We start from the raw sequence: 16,697 nt of genomic DNA on the forward strand, positions 1-16,697 counted from the left end.
GACTGCTGGGCCACAGGAAAAGAACAAAGGGAGGAGATAAGTCTTTGCCTTCCATCACAGTGAAGGAGGTGTTGGAGATTCACTGTGATGGATGTTTATGTAAACTGTGTTAAGTGTGGGTCTTGGGTTTTTTTGTAATGTAAAAACTGTAGAAATGCAATTTCGTTCAAACCAAGTTGTTTGAATGACAATAATTGGCATTCTATTCTATCCATTATACATCATACACGCTATTAGAAGAAAAACACAAAATTGCTGTAGTTACTCAGCGGGACAGGCAGCATCTCTGGAGAGAAGGAATGGGTGACGTTACAGGTCGAGACCCTTCTTCAGATTATTCACGCTATTAGGATACTGCCGCAGTGAGTAGAAATCATTGAATTTGTGATTATTCAGAATAGCATCTCTGCAAAATGTTTGGGCCTGTTGTTTTTTGTGCGCTGGTGTATTCAAGATTTGAAAATCTCTAAATTGGTTTGGTTTAGAAAACAATACATTTTAAACCTTACCTGGAATAATCAGAAATAACACCTTGGAGGAAGTTTTTGATTCATTTTTCGGCCTGCAGTCAAATGATCCCAATTTTAACACCTGGGTTGCAGCCCCTTTGCAATAGAGGAATTCTTCCTGCGGTTCTTCCTCCATGGTGGAAACAGAGCCAAACAAAATTTACACCTGCCACAAAAACATGCAATCAGTATCCTATGCTGGGGAATAATTAACTTTTGTCAAGATTTCAAAGCACATCTAATATTCTACAAATCACAACTGCGTGAAGCCCAGAGAATGCAGCGGTGTTTCCAGTCACCTTGTGGATGGTGCAGTTCTAAAGTGGGTGGCTTATTTAGGTTTGAAGCTTAAAGCTGCCCAAATTGCACAGCTGTGTGGAGTTTGCTACCACAGCAGGAGAAGCGAGGCCAACTGAAACATTTTAAAAATGATAATTGCTGCAGTAACATTAATTTTATTTCATTGGCAATAAAGCAAGGAGAACAGCAATGCAAGGTAAATATTAAAGCTGCTTCCTCAAGGGAACTTGTAATTATTCTGAACACTAAATTATTTCATTACTATTGTACGATTTAAAGGTCATGTTTGTTGATCCACTCGTTACTATGCATTTAAAATACTTAAGAACTCCACAATCATCAAACAATCTGAAAAATCTTGCCTTCCTGTCTTTTAGTTGGTCATGTACTTACAAAACAATTCAATTTTCCTGCATAGTTACACAAATATTTTTCAATTACTGTCCATCTTTCCATGAACAGGTAATGGAAAATACTTTGAAGCCTGACAATGATCAGAAAAGTATGCATCTGTAATACACTGAAATGCTCATATGAATGTCCGTAAATTGAAACAATGCGTTATTAGTAATATTATTGCCCACTGTGCTCACTTTCACCAGAGGCAGTGCTGAAAGCTGGTTCTTCTAACATGCACAGTTGAAAGACATGCCTGGCTAGATTTTCCTTTCGAATTTCAGCCATATTTAGAGCATCTCAACTGGAAATCAAAGAAAATTGAAGAAATTCCTACCACTGAGCCCTAATTCAAAAGAATTACTTGCTCAGTTTTTCTCCATCTGTAATAAATTATTATAATAACTGATTTTTCCACTTGTACCATATGTCAAAAAGTTCATAAGGTACATTGTTTGAACCAAGCACTCCCTTATTAAGATCACTAAAGGCTTTACGGCCAAAGAGAAAAGCCATAATATTTAGCTCACCACACTCATAATTTACATTACTTTACTATTAATTTTGCCTCTTTCCAACCAATGTTTCAGGCTGAATCAGATTGTCATTGCATGTTAATGCAATTTGATTCTCTGCCCTCGCATCTCTCCATTAAAAATACCACCATTGCAGCACTAGCCAATTCGTACATGTTCCAGGTAATTAACTGCCAAACCAGCTCTTACCCAATCTACTCATACCATCAGACTTGATGGTCACAACTTTCCTGGCCAGTTCTACTATTTTTCACCCTTATCTTTCAGTTATACAATGTACAATGATCGTTGATGATCGTTGTTGAGGGAACCATAAGTTTCACGGAATCTACAGCTACCCACGAAGAACTGTTGTGAAAGATGATTTTTTTTCTTGGGTGCTCCAAAAGATGGCAAGCCAAACAAGATTCTGCCCATCAAACTCTTCTCATCTAGATCCACCTATTGCTTGCCAGCTCTTGTCCCTCACCTCTTTATACTGGATATCTCCCAGTACAAATGAAAGGTTCCAATCTACAATGTCAACTGTTCATTTCCCTCCATAGATGCTGCCTAGGCCACCATGTTCCTCCATCAGTTTCTTTTTGGTACTTCCTTATGTTTGGTTATGGTGTGTTCTCTTTCAAGAAATGTAATATAGAAATTGCTGCTACATGGAAACTAAACCTATGAGCAAGAACAGGTGTTTGTAATGAAATATCTCATCATCTGACTCCTCTGATGCTTCTCCATATGTTCAGCCCACTGCTGATAAATTGCAGATGGTGTTCAATGCAGGGAAGGAAAGGCAACTGCAATTGGGAAGATTGTCAATCTTGGGATTTTATTCCAGATGTGACAGCCTGCCACTGGTTGCCAAGGAGGCACAAATGACCATCTATTGCACTGTGCAGTAACCACTGGACTTAGCACCTGCAGCTAAAGTGTACTTAAGTATATATGTGCTTAAGTATATATGTACTATTCCAAATTTCAGACTATTACCCTTCAACTGAAAATTGATAAATTAGCGATTATTGCCTCAAAGAAGCAGCAGCAGCTTCAGATATGGCTTATGAGCAGTATTACAAACAGTAACTGTCCCTGATCATTAAACCTGTTACAATGACACAGCTATTTTCTTCACCCTCTATATGCCCAATGGCAGAATATCTAATATTCTAGCAAAAATATCTATGTTGTGCATAGACACAAAAATATCTAAGTTGTGCTTCTGTTTGTGCTTCTTGAATGGGCATGACATCAACCTGCTGACAATTCAATGCTTTAAATTTTTTTTAAACTAAGTGAATATTTTACGTGGCAATACACTGTTTTAATTTCATTCCTGATTGCGTCATCACAATATTAAACCACAGAGCTGTATACATGCATTTAAAGTTCTCATTAGTTCACAAAATCACTTAAAATGCTCGGTCATTTGGAAAATGAAATATTCAACTGAGGATAAAATGTTGTATTATGAATAACGGGTAGGCCATTTAGAACTGAGAGGAGGAAAAACTTTTTCACCCAGAGTTGTGAATTTGTGGAATTCTCTGCCTTAGAAGGCAGTGGAGGCCGATTCACTGGATGCATTCAAAAGAGAGTTTGATAGAGCTCTTTGGGCTAGCGGAATCAAGGGATATGGGGAGAAGGCATGAACGAGGTACTGATTGTGGATGATCAGCCATGATCACATTAAATGGCGGTGCTGGCTCAAAGGGCCGAATGGCTTTCTCCTGCACCTATTGTCTATGTATGTATCTATGATGCAAACGTCTTCAGGATTTAATCATACTAAATGAAAATGAAAAATACTGCTGGAAATCTGAAATAAAAATATGCGTGAAGACATCAGGTCACGGAGCATCTGTGAAAATAGAAAGTTAATTTCTCAGATCCAAGATCCAAGATCCTCATTCAGAATGTTATAATAGACAATAGGTGCACGAGTAGGCCATTCGGCCCTTCAAGCCAGCACCGCCATTCAATGCTCTGATGAGGGGCCACATATTGGAAATCTTACCTATCTCTGACTATATAAATCTTACCTATCTCTTTGATTATGTTCCTTTTTATATAACACGGCCAGAAATAGTTGACATTTCATAATTTTTCCTTACAAAACTCCTGAGCACTGGGCTATAAGCATAAGTTGCTCAATTCTCACATTGATCATGATTAATGTATTTAAATTGGCCTTTGGAATAGGTAAATTAGTGTGCAATTGTACAGTATAGTCTAAAAAGAAATGAAGCTTTGTCCAAGTTTGTACAACATAATCAAATGAAATGAAATGACATGACAATAAACTCACTTGAACTTGAAGTATTTGAAAGAGAAAAACCCATCCAAAATGTTTTAGGTGATCATCAAAAGCCAGACTTTATACTGAAAAGAGAGCTTGTATTGCTGTTACATACCAAATTATATCGTTAGAAATCTAATTATTTCATGTCCAAAGTGCATGAATAGTCTCCTCACATTTACATTACTGACATGATGACCATTAGCAAAAGATAGTGCAGGCATTTTTTAAATGTGCACTCATATGCATTGAAAAATGGAATAAAACTGCTTATGATCACTTGACTTACTATCTTGCTCCAACCAGGTTCCACTCATTTGGAACAGATTAAATCCCAGTTCCAATGGTGTTAAATAAAAACAAATAAGGGCAACAATACCTCTCTCATCAGCCGCAAATTTTCAAGACAGTTGCATTAAAAAATGTGATGCAAGTCACAATACAGAATTTATTGTTCATCTTAACCCAAATAGTACCATTTGGTACCCACAGTGCCCTCCATGATGTTTGGGACAAAGACCCATTATTAGCCTCTGTACTCCACAATTTGAGATTTGTAACAGAAATACAGAGGCTACACTACAAGATGCAAACCACTGGCTTGTTGCAAAAAATAGGATGGCCAGGTTACAGTTTGCCAAGATGTACTTAAAAGAGCAACCACAGTTCGGGAAAAAGGCCTTGTGGACAGATGAGACGAAGATTAACTTATATCAGAGTGATTGAAAAAGCAAAGGATGGAGGAGAGAAGGAACTGCCCAAGATCAAAAGCACACCACCTCATCTGTGAAACACGGTGGTGGGGTGTTATGGCCTGGGCATGTATGGCTGCTGAAGGTACTGGCTCACTTATCTTATTGATGATACAACTGCTGATGGTATTAGCTTAATGAATTCTGAAGTGTACAGACATATCCTATCTGCTCATGTTCAAACAAATGCCTCAAAACTCATTGGCCATTGGTTAATTCTACAGCAAGACAATGATCCCAAACATACTGCTAAAGCAATAGACAATAGGTGCAGGAGTAGGCCATTCGGCCCTTCGAGCCAGCATCGCCATTCAATGTGAACATGGCTGATCATCCACAGTCAGTACCCCATTCCTGCCTTCTCCCCATATCCCCTAACTCCGCTATCTTTAAGAGCCCTATCAAGCTGTCTCTTGAAAGCATCCGGAGAACTGGCCTCCACCACCCTCTGAGGCAGAGAATCCTACACTCACAACTCTCTGTGTGAAAAAATGTTTCCTCATCTCCATTCTAAATGCCTTACCCCTTATTCTTAAACTGTGGCCCCTGGTTCTGGACTCCCCGAACATCGGGAACATGTTTCCTGCCTCTAGCATGTCCAAACTCTTAATAATCTTATATGTTTCAATAAGATATCCTCTCATCCTTCTAAATTCCAGAGTATACAAACCCAGCTGCTCCATTCTCTCAACATATGACAGTCCTGCCATCCTGGGAATTAACCTTGTGAACCTACGCTGCACTCCCATAATAGCAAGAATGTCCTTCCTCAAATTAAGGGACCAAAACTGCACACAATACTCCAGGTGTGGTGTCACTAGGGACCTATACAGCTGCAGAAGGACCTCTTTGCTCCTATACTCAATTCCTCTTGTTATGAAGGCCAACATGCCATTCGCTTTCTTCAGTGCCTGCTGTACCCGCATGCTTACAAGGACCCCCAGATCCCATTGTACTTTCCCTTTTCCCAACTTGACACCATTTAGATAATAATTTACCTTCCTGTTTTTGCTACCAAAGTGGATAACTTCACATTTGTCCACATTATTAAACTGCATCTGCCCACCTAAAGCAACAAAAGAGATTTTCAAAGCTAAAAAATGGTCAATTCTTGAGTGGCCAAGTCAATCACCCGATCTGAACCTAATTGAGCATGCCTTTTCTATGCCGAAGAGAAAACTGAAGGGGACATTTTTTCACAGTATTTCATGCCTCATATAGAACCCCCAAATCGTCACAGGCATTTGGACTCCAATTTAATCCAGTCATAAAATACTTCATCAAATGAAAGTACATTTAAGATCATCCCGCCAAATGTCTAATAAAATCAAAACAGAAATGTTCCGTACTCTAGCGCAGATGTTAAAACAATTCATTAATAATAAATCCTTACAAAACAAAGCAAATTTTAAAAGAAAGCTTTGATTGCTTAAGTACTGTCACTATCATATTTTTTAATTTATAGGAACACAAAAATGACATAACAACTCGGGTTGATTTCTTCAATATCCCTAAAGGTGTGAACCACATGGGCATTTTATAAATGAAAAGCAAGGTTAACTAATGGCAAGAGACAGGGAGTGCTTCCTTGTGAACTTGTTCTCACGGTATTTAAAATATACTGACAGGAAACAGTCTTACACAAGTTTATTTTAACATTGAAATGGCTTGAAACTAGACCATCAATGTAATAATCTTTTGCAGTTTTCTCTTTAATATTTAAGTAAGACGATATTTAAGTAAGGTGCAATGTCCTGAAATTTGAGGAACATTGATAATCTGATCGAATAGTGCCAGAACAATCTTGCCTTAACATTGGCAAGACTGAGGAACGAGTTGCCAGAGGAGGTAGTAGAGGCAGTTAGTATTGCAATGTTTAAGAAACATTTGGACAGGTACATGGATATGAATTGAATTGAATTTCCTTTATTGTCATTCAAACAATAGTTTGAACGAAATTGCGTACTTTGCAGTCATGACAGAAAAAAAGCAACAAAACACACAATGAACACAATTTAACACAAACATCCATCACAGTGAATCTCCAGGCACCTCCTCACTGTGATGGAAGGCAAAAAGTCTTATCTCTTCCTTGCTTGTTCTCCCACTGCGTCGAGGCGATCGAGGCTCTCGATGTTGAAGCCCCCGTCGGGTGATGGTAAATCCTGTGCCCGATTCCAAGCTCCGCGAACGGGCCGATTCAAACTCCACGCCCCGGGGCGGACAAAGCTGCTACTCTCCAGTCCAGCGGACGTAACTGCTGTTGCAGGAGCTCCCGAAAATCAGTCACCAACCAGGGACCTGTGAGCTCCTGATGTTACCGTCCACAGGGCCATCACAGCCTCCGACGTCAGCGAGCTCCATGATGGTAAGTCCACAGGCACTGCCACCGGAGCTCCAAGGTCGATTCCAGTTGGTGGCTGCCAGCTCTACGATATTCGGCCTCAGCGCAGACAGAGATGGAGATACGGCAAGGAAAAGGTGGCAACCCCGTTGAAGGAAGAGATTAAAAAAAAGGTTCTCCCACCCCCCACATGTATACTACTAAAAATAAACTAAAACATCTAACAAGACAAAAGAAAACAGAAAAAGGGAAAGACAGACGGACTGCAGGCGAGCCGCAGCTGCTTGGCAGTGCCGCCACTTCCGGAATATGACAGGTTTAAAGAGATATCGACAAAACGCAGGCAGGTTGGATTAGTGCATATGGGACAAGTTACTTGGTGTAGGCAAGTTGGGCCAAAGGGCCTGTTTCCACACTGTATAACTCTATGATTCTATAACAGATTGTTGACTTCAGGAAGGGAGGGTGGAGTATCCATGAAGCCACTTTCATTGACAGTACAGCGTTGGAGAGTCAACAGCTTCAAGTTCCTGGGCATGCTAATCGTGAAGACCTTTCCTGGGATCACCATATGGATGCAATCATAAAAAATGCTCATTGACACCTCTACTTCCTTAGAAGTTGGAAGAGATTTGGCTTATCATCAAATACGCTATCAAACGCATGTTGCCTGGTTGCATCATGGTCTGATTCAGTAACTCGAACACCCAGGAATGAAGGAAGTTACAGAAAGAGATATGCAGGAGTCACTGCCTCAAAAAGGCAGCTAATATCATCAAAGATCCATACCACCCTGTCCATGCTTTCATCTCGCCGTCAGAAAGAAGGAACAGGAGCCTGAGAACAAGAATCTCCAGGTTCAAGAACAGCTTCTTCCCAAGAGCCATCAGGCTCTTGAACATGTACGGCAGCAGCCACAACCCTACGGTATTGCCAAATACGCTATCAAACCTACATGTGTACACTCTTCATAATGGTGATTAATTTGATTTTTTTGGCTCACATGGGTTTCTGGATTTCACTTTTTTTTTAAACATATATATACACACACACAAACAGTGTTTTCAAACTAGTGCTAAATATTCCAGATGTTAATTCGTACAGGATGCCATTCACAATTGAATTTCCTCAATTTTTTGTTTTGATTTGGAACTTTTATGAAAAAAGGAAAAATAGTGTAACCAAGAAGAGATTCGATACTGCTATATCCGAGGGGCATAAATGACATGAGGGCGACAAAACGAGGGCATCAAACATTTTCTTTTTGTTTTCACTTTTAATTTCAAGTTTTTCGTGTACCTTGTTGTGACTGTTGGCAGTCCAATTTCCCTCCGGATGAATAAAGTTTTATCGTATAGTATCGTAAACTCTCTTGAAGATTGGAAGCCTGGGATGAATTTGCTGATCCTTAGATATGCCGTCAAGGAAACATGAATGACTGATAAATGACACCTGAAAGATCCTGAAAGTTAACATGAAAGAAATGTCAAAAACTTCATTCCACAAAATCCCCCAAATGAAATTTGAATTCACCTGATCAATAATATACATAGATGCAAACACCAACTTAAAATGTCAGTAGTGATTTTAATGGACACCGTGAGAAATGCACAATGTCTGTTGAATTGGTATCTGCTCAAAGGCAAATCAACTAATCCAGACTAACCACCTCAAACTCCTTCAATAAACAACATTAAAAACTAGATTAAAATCCCAACTTCAGTTGTCAGTAAGAGCTTTACAGTCCAAGTCTACCAGATGATCATGACCCAAACTTCCAACTTCAATGCCTCCCACTGCAATCCATAGCTATCCAGCTCCAACAATAAAGGTAGCATCACTACCGTGACTTCAACTTCACCGAATTCACTGCAGACTTCGGTAAAGCAATTTAAAAAAAGCTGCTGCAATTAGTTTGCCAGAGTTGATCACCTTAATGCACTTGTCGGGTTCATCCAATTGCAGTGCAGTGAGAGGACTTTGTCAGATCGAGCATGTTATTGATAGCTTTACTTGCCAAGCTAATGAACAGTTTTGCCACTAATTCACAACAACCAAGCTTAGCTTCAACTAATTTGCTCAGAAAGGAAGTAACGAGCTAAATATCAATTGTAAAATTTGCTCATCTGGAAATATAAGTTACCTTTGAGTGACCCGAGATCATTGATTTTTTTAAGTTCCTTATAGAGGTGAGGAGTTAGTACCCTAACTATGTAAAAGCTCAATACAAAGTCTGCTCCAAAGATGCTTGCATAACCTGGATGGCACAGTGTCAGGGACACACATTTGAGCCTACATGTTTGGGCGGCAGTGGCGCAGCGGTAGAGATGCTGCCTTACAGCGCTTGCGAGACTCGGGTTTGATCCCGACTATGGGTGCTGTCTGTACGGAGTTTGTACGTTCTGCCCGTGACCAGCGTGGCTTTTCTCCGAGATCTTCAGTTTCCTCTCACGCTCCAAAGACGTACAGGTATGTAGGTAAAATGTCACTAGTGTGTGTAGGATAGTGTTAATATGTGAGGATCACTAGTTGGCGTGAACCCGGTGGGCCGAAGGGCCTGTTTCCGTGCTGCATCTCTAAACTAAACTAAGGTAGGTGTCCATAGGGAGTTGACTTGTTCTAAACTTGTGTTTCCCTGGAGTGCTTCAGTTTCCTTCCATATCCTGAAGGCATGCCGGTCATGTAGATGGATGGCAGGAGAATCACAGGGAGCTGAAGGCATGTGGGACAGAATAGATTGCAGAGGGAAGTGTGGGAATGAGACTGATGGAAGTGCCTCTGAATTGGCATAAATGCAACAGGTTGAATGGTTTCCTATATGTTACAGTAAATGTGCCACCTATGTCAATAAATCAAATGGTGAATGGCAACTGTCAGATCATCATATTTAAACCAACAGCTTGCAAAAGAAAAGTACCATTAGACATCTAGAAACCTCATTGGCAGCGAAATAACACAAAACGACAGACAGAGAACATCGGACATTGCATTAGCTGAATACTTTAATTTCCACAGTAGTATCTTCACAATTGTCAGCAACCATTCCAAGATGATAAGGCAGTTGCAACTCAAAGAGTTTGGTAATAAAGTCAACATGGGTTTCAGGGTAAAACAGCAAATTCCTGCAGAGGCAGATGTACGATTATCTGAAACACCTAAAGCAGCACTGATGCTGTTTGGTGAACAGACAAGATAGTGAAATTAGGAGCTGAAGAGAGACCTTCAACAGGTGTGCGACAGATCTTTCAATATTTTTTAATTCTGCCTACTGCATTGTGCAACTTCAACTTGTCAATGTTAAAATGTTTCTTGATTATTAAGGATTTCAGAGGTTGTGGGGAGAAGGCAGGAGAATGGGGTTAGGAGGGAGAGATAGATCAGCCATAATTGAATGGCGGAGCAGACTTAATGGGCTAAATGGCCTAATTTTGGTCTTATCTCTTAAGATCTTATAAACGGTACTCAGCACTGAAAGAAATAGGACTTCCGTGAAATGACACTAAAAGTTAAAGAAAAGCGACAGAATGAAAGTTTGATTTTTTTGTGCCTTAACGCGATCTAAATTTAACATTTTGCTTATCCACACGTTGAAATTCCAATCCATGTTAAAATATTAGCAACAAATTGGAGTGCAAATGAATCCCAGGAAAACTGCAGAAATGAGCATAACTGCAGGTGTAACTTTCCAAAGATGATAGTGCAGGAAGTTCTGTCCATGTTTCAACAATCTAATCTTGAGGCATTTTAAAAAAAGGTTGAGGATGCTGGATTGTCACCGACAGTGGAGGAAAGGGTAGTGGGGGGGGGCGAAATCATGCTGATAATATGACTGCCAGCAAATGGCTTTTAGGAATTATCCAGCCCAACCGTATGAGGGAGCCAAATTAACAAACCAGAAACAGATGTTGGTCCAGACTGGTTTGATGATCTTGTCTTTTCAACCACATGTCAATTCAGTTCCTTCTACTCAAGCTCAGTAATTTCTACCAGAAAGTTTCAGCAATGACACCAGTGCACAATTTTTAAACGTAGTATTAGAGAAAATCTATAAATTTGAAATAACAATATTAATTAATCCTTCTCTAGTTTTACTTTTACAAAAAGGAATTTGAATTAGGAAATTAATTCCAGGGAATGCAGATCCCAAACCAGTGTTTTTTTTTAAATTGCATTATTCTATTTGATAGTTGAGTAAATATTATCTTTGTGGGTGCCTCATTTAATGCAATATTCCTGCTTAGGACAACAACTGGTGGCCACTGTACAAAGAGTTTTTTTCATAAAAGCTTTATAATTAAACAAAATACATTTCTAAAAGAGTGAATTGTCATGATCTTGTAGGAATGGCTTTCATTGCCATATAACATGCAAATTTAATTTGAAAACTATATTTACCAATTAAAGTGCTTAATGTTTAAATTAAAAATCCCTTCAAAATAAATGACACAATGCTTCTAGTGACAATGTAATATTTTATCTCATTCATTACAAAACATACCAAAACATTATTCACAAAACGTGAATAAACTGCATTGTTTTTCTCATATGAGATTAACAAAGTTTTGTTCAAGGTAGAAATGAGCACACTTGTCTGAACTACGGGGGTAGGCATAAACTGCTCTTCACTGAGTTAACGTCAAACTGGGACAACCATTCCCTGTGCCACATTCAGTACCATGACAACTGCTGGAGAAATGTTAACACCATAATCTGCTGTAGCATGATCCTCCCCCACCATCCTCCACTTAAGTAATTTTCAAACTGTTTTATTTACATTTACAAAATCAGTATTGCAAACCACTCAAAACTTCTTGGCATCACCTTTATCAAACTGAAAATTGTTGCTTTACACCTGATTAAGATTTTGTGCATCTGAATCTGGGATTTATCACTTCTTTTCCTGATCTTACCTACCAAATTCTGATTGATTCTAGCGATTAATCCATTACATATTAAAACCAGCTACTGGTTTTAGTCTTCAAGAGGTGCTGCAACAGCAGGTGGCACTATCCACATAGCAGACTGAGAATAATAGGGCACGATCTAATATAGTGACTCAGTGTCCCAAATCAACTCCATGCACTTTGTCCTACAGAACCCGTAAAAATTGTTATATTAAAAAAAATTACTGAGTGAACTTGTTCATTCCTCTCCAAGAAAGGATTTTCAATGCCGGGCTAGTTTAAAAAAAAATATCTTCTTTATCCCATTCCCTTCCATTGGTCCCATTCCTCCAACTTCACAGTAGAAACAGCAAAATCAGAGTTATGTGAAACTAGAGACTAAACTGAAACCTCCTCATAAAAAATTAGCAATCTCAGAAATAGTTAAGTAAAACGAGAAACTAAACTAACCCTCCTCAAAAAAAATCTAAAATCCCCTTCTGGTTAATAATGGCCAAAATGTGCAAGAAACGAGTGAAGACACAAGGAACTGCAGATGCTGGAATCTTGAGCAGAACAACGTGCTGGAGCAGACACAAAAAGCTGGAGTTGGGTCTTGACCCAAAACGTCACCAATTCCTTCTCTCCAGAAATGCTGCCTGTCCCGCTGAGTTACTCCAGCTTTTTGTGTCTCTCTTCGGTTTAAACCAGCATCTGCAGTTCCTTTCTACACAAAGGACTAGGCAGGTCAGGCATAGACTGTGGAGGGAACGGATAGACTGGATTTCGGGTTGGGCCCTTTCTTCAGACCCCATTGTCTTCACAGATGCCACATGACCCGCTGAGTTACTCCAGCAATTTGTGTTTTGATCAAGAACAAAGGACAAATGTTCTCTCCTTTGTGCTTATTTTTCCAGTGCTATGCAGAAAGCAGATCTATTAACTTCCATCCAATGGCAGAATTGTTTCGCAAACAAAATTTAAGATGAAAACTAGTCAAATAGTGAAAAGCTGAGTGTTGTTCAACTTGAAAAAGTTTGCTATCTGTCCACAAAAATTCCCACAGTTTGAGGACTAACAAATTCATCAAGTTAACTGTTGTATGGAATTTTATTGTAGAGTGCAAACCACATTGTCAAAGTATCAATAAATAAACAATTCCAGGGCAACACCTTTATGGGAAAAAATCTGTAAAAAGAACCCAAATGGATGATGTATGAGTTGGTTGGAAAGTTCATTTTTCCAATTACTTGTGAACTTATGTATCAAGTTAGCCTTGAATCGTAATGCATAAAATACTTCCAATCTTTTCATCCTTGAACTTGATTCTTAATCATCAAGTGAAGATAAATTAAGATGCAAAGAAGTCACAATAAAATGAAGGAAGGTTCCATGATGTTGAAAGAACCATCGAGTCAGTCATACAGCTGGAAAATAGGCCTTTCGGCCCAACTTGCCTGTGCCAACCCCGATGCCCCATCTAAACTGATCCTATTTGCCCATATCCCACTATACCTTTCCTATCCATGCAACTGTCCAAATGTCTTTTAAATGCTGTTATAGTATCTGCCTCAACAACCTTCTCCACAGCTCGTTCTACATACTCACCTCCTTCCGAGTGAAAGAACTGCCCCTCAGGTCCCCATCTTGCCTTTTTCTACTTAAACACGTCGTCTTGGTTTTGATTCCCCCACCTTGGGTAAAGGTATTCATCCTATCGATTCTCGTCATGATTTTATACACCCCTATAAGATCACCCCTCAGCCTCCTGCGCTCCAAGGAACAACCTCATGTTCTGGCAACATCCTCGTATATCTTCTCCACACTCGTTCCAGCCTAATTGCATCCTTTCTATAGCAATGCTGACATTTAAATTGGTTTCCTTTCCTTGTGTGTTGTCCCCCTACAGCACTTCCTCTCCCAATCTCCAATGCCTCTTAGATCAGATTTAGTCTCAACATAAAGTCATACAAGAGTCACAATATCCAATGGTTAAATAGTAAAGACAACTCAAGCCATGATCATCGGCCCATGATATTAATGTTGTGGCCTAATAATTTATTCATGTAACTCAAACCAAATGTTACAGTGCAGCTGAACATTGGCAAGATTGAGAAAGCAAAATTGCACACATTACTAGCTGCATCAGCAAATTTAAGCCTTGGTTATTCAGAAGGATTGCCATTTGCCTTAACCCCTTTAATCTGGTGTAAATTTATCCCACTGACAACAGTAGTGAAACTTGTACAATTTGTCTCCATGAGATTTTAAACTGGTCTGACAGCTGACAATTCTTTCTTGCTCACGGAACAACCAGGCTTTATTAATCCTCTTTCCCCTGACGCAGTGGTACTTAAAAGGACCAAGATGTAGACTTTTTTTGTTTTCATTGAGAAATCCAATGTCCTGAAACCTCGTGAGCAGCCTCAAAATGTTACACGACTGCTCTACCCATAGAATTATTCCATGATGATCTTTGTTGCAACTGAGAATTGGTTGATTCATAGGTAGACACAAAATGCTGGAGTAACTCTGCGAGACATGCAACATCTCTGGACAGATGGAATGGGTGGGATGAAGAAGAGTCTCGACCCAAAACATCGCCAATTCCTTCTCTCCAAAGATGCTGCTTGTCCTGCTAAATCATTCCAACATTTTGTGTCTACCTTCGATTTAAACCAGAATCTTATTTCCTACACATTGGTTGATTCATCCTGCACTCTAAATTCCATACTTAATGGAGAAAAAAAAAAACTTTCCTCCATCCCACAGCAACAGGCAAAGAAGGCAGGGATATTTCCAGGCTTAGCCAAAATACAAATATTCAAGTATTATCATTCCTTACAGATATCTCACTGATAATTTCCAGTCAGGAGCACCTGTCTACAATTCCAAAGGAGCAAGGGCAAAGAACATGCCTCCTGCAGGTAATATTACTCATCTGCTTGCCTAGATTTTTGTAACTCACAGGGAGCACTCTTCCCATCGCCACATCATCCATTTATTTAGTAACTGCAAGACTGCCATCATTACATAAAATAGAAATAGGCCCTTCAGCCCAAATCATCCATGCTGAACATATTTTATATCGTACCTTTTTCCCATCTATCTATCTATCTATCTATCTATCTATCTATCTATCTATCTATCTATCTTCTATATATTACTAAAATTCTGTTCTTGACCGGTTTTGGCCATCTGTGCTGCGATTTCCGAGAGAACGCCGCCACCTACGGCCGTCATTTTTGGCCACCTTGCTCAGAGCCCCCCTCCGCCACATGTGTGCCGAGGATTTTTCCCGTCGATGGAAAATGACAGAGATATTAATGATTTTACATAATTCCCCATTCTCTCTGCTGCCCCTGCTGGCGGCAGGGGGGAGGGACTATCAAACCAGGAAGTGGTGTGCCTCAAACAGTGTCTGCAAGCTGGAGGAAGGCAGAGGGTCACGTTTCTCTGAGCTGTGAATAACACTGAACACATGTCTACTCAAATGTAAGTGTCCTTAGTGGTTCTAAAACGCTTGCAAAAAGTGTTCATTGGTTCTAAAATGTTTGCAAAAAGTGTCTCTTTTGGTTCTACAATGCTTGTAGAATGTCTTTTTGGGTTCTAAAATGTTTTTTTTAGGTTCTCCCCCCCCCCCCCCCCCCCCCCCCCCCCTCTCCCCCCCCCCCCCTCTCCCCCCCCCTCCCCCCCCCCCCCCCCCCTCCCCCCTCTCCTCCTCCCCCCCCTCCTCCCCCCTCTCCTCTCCCCCCCTCCTCCCCCCTCTCCTCCTCTCCCCCCCTCTCCTCTCCCCCCTCTTTTTCTCCCCCCTCCCCTCCCCCACCATTCCTCCCCTAAACCCCCCTCCCCTCCACACACCCCTACCCCTTCCCTCCACCCTCCCTCCCCCTCCCCTCTCAGCACACCCTCTCTCTCCCCCTCTTTCCCCTCTCTCTCCTCCACCCTCTACTCTCCCCTCCCCCCTCATCCCCTCATCCCCTCTATCCCCTCCCCCACCCTCCCCTCTCTAGGTGTGACTGCAAGTTGGGGGCTATGCGTCAGTAGATAGGTTGTTTATGGGGTAAAAGGAGCAAATTAATAATATTAATATATCAAGGGGGGTAATTAGCGTGAGCGCGGGGGGGGGGGGGGGATAGTTAGTGTGTGTGACGCTGCATGCCGCCTCCCCCCCCACAACCGCACGTTGGGGGAACAGACCCAACGGGTCTGCACTTGGTCTAGTATATAACTAAAACTCTGATCTTGTTATCTTCCGGTTTGGCGGTTATTCTATTTGTGCAAAAACGGTTCGCGATAGCGCTACGATTTTCATCAGTTCACTCACCATTCTCCTATGCTCCAAGTCTACCAAGTTTTGTTCCGATCGGTTGAATGTCGTCAAAGTTAGCGAGGTTTAAAAATCTTAAAAACCGCACGTGCTCTTCTCCTGCCTTCCAGCGCTGCGCGGATTTGTCCCTTCCTGTCACTCCCCGGGATGGTCCGCCCCTTCCTGCGCCATCGCATCTTTACTGGAGCTGAGGAAAGCCGGCGGAAGTTTCCAAACGGACTTTCGGAGGGACCTGAAGCAGCCCCGCCGCAAGCAGCCCAGCAGTGCAGCAATGTTGCCAAACGGAAAGCGGAGGAGAGCATCCAGCGCCCGCTGTGAGTCCCAAACATATTGCCATCGCAATGCCCCGCAGCTCCA

The 16,697-nt window shown here is 40.9% G+C and overlaps 1 protein-coding gene across 1 annotated transcript in view; it reads right to left on the reverse strand.

The window, feature by feature from the left end:
* Positions 1 to 16,697, reverse strand: part of ldah (lipid droplet associated hydrolase) — a 295,875-nt gene that overhangs the window by 260,787 nt on the left and 18,391 nt on the right. The window contains exons 2-3 of the mRNA XM_033021529.1: positions 8,427 to 8,589; positions 510 to 675 (exon numbers count right to left, since the gene is read on the reverse strand). Coding sequence (XP_032877420.1) covers positions 510 to 645 — 136 coding nt within the window. The 5' untranslated portion in view covers positions 646 to 675; positions 8,427 to 8,589. The remainder of the gene's footprint in view (positions 1 to 509; positions 676 to 8,426; positions 8,590 to 16,697) is intronic.

This window comes from Amblyraja radiata, chromosome 5, assembly GCF_010909765.2.
Source record: "Amblyraja radiata isolate CabotCenter1 chromosome 5, sAmbRad1.1.pri, whole genome shotgun sequence".
Taxonomy (NCBI): Eukaryota; Metazoa; Chordata; class Chondrichthyes; order Rajiformes; family Rajidae; genus Amblyraja; species Amblyraja radiata.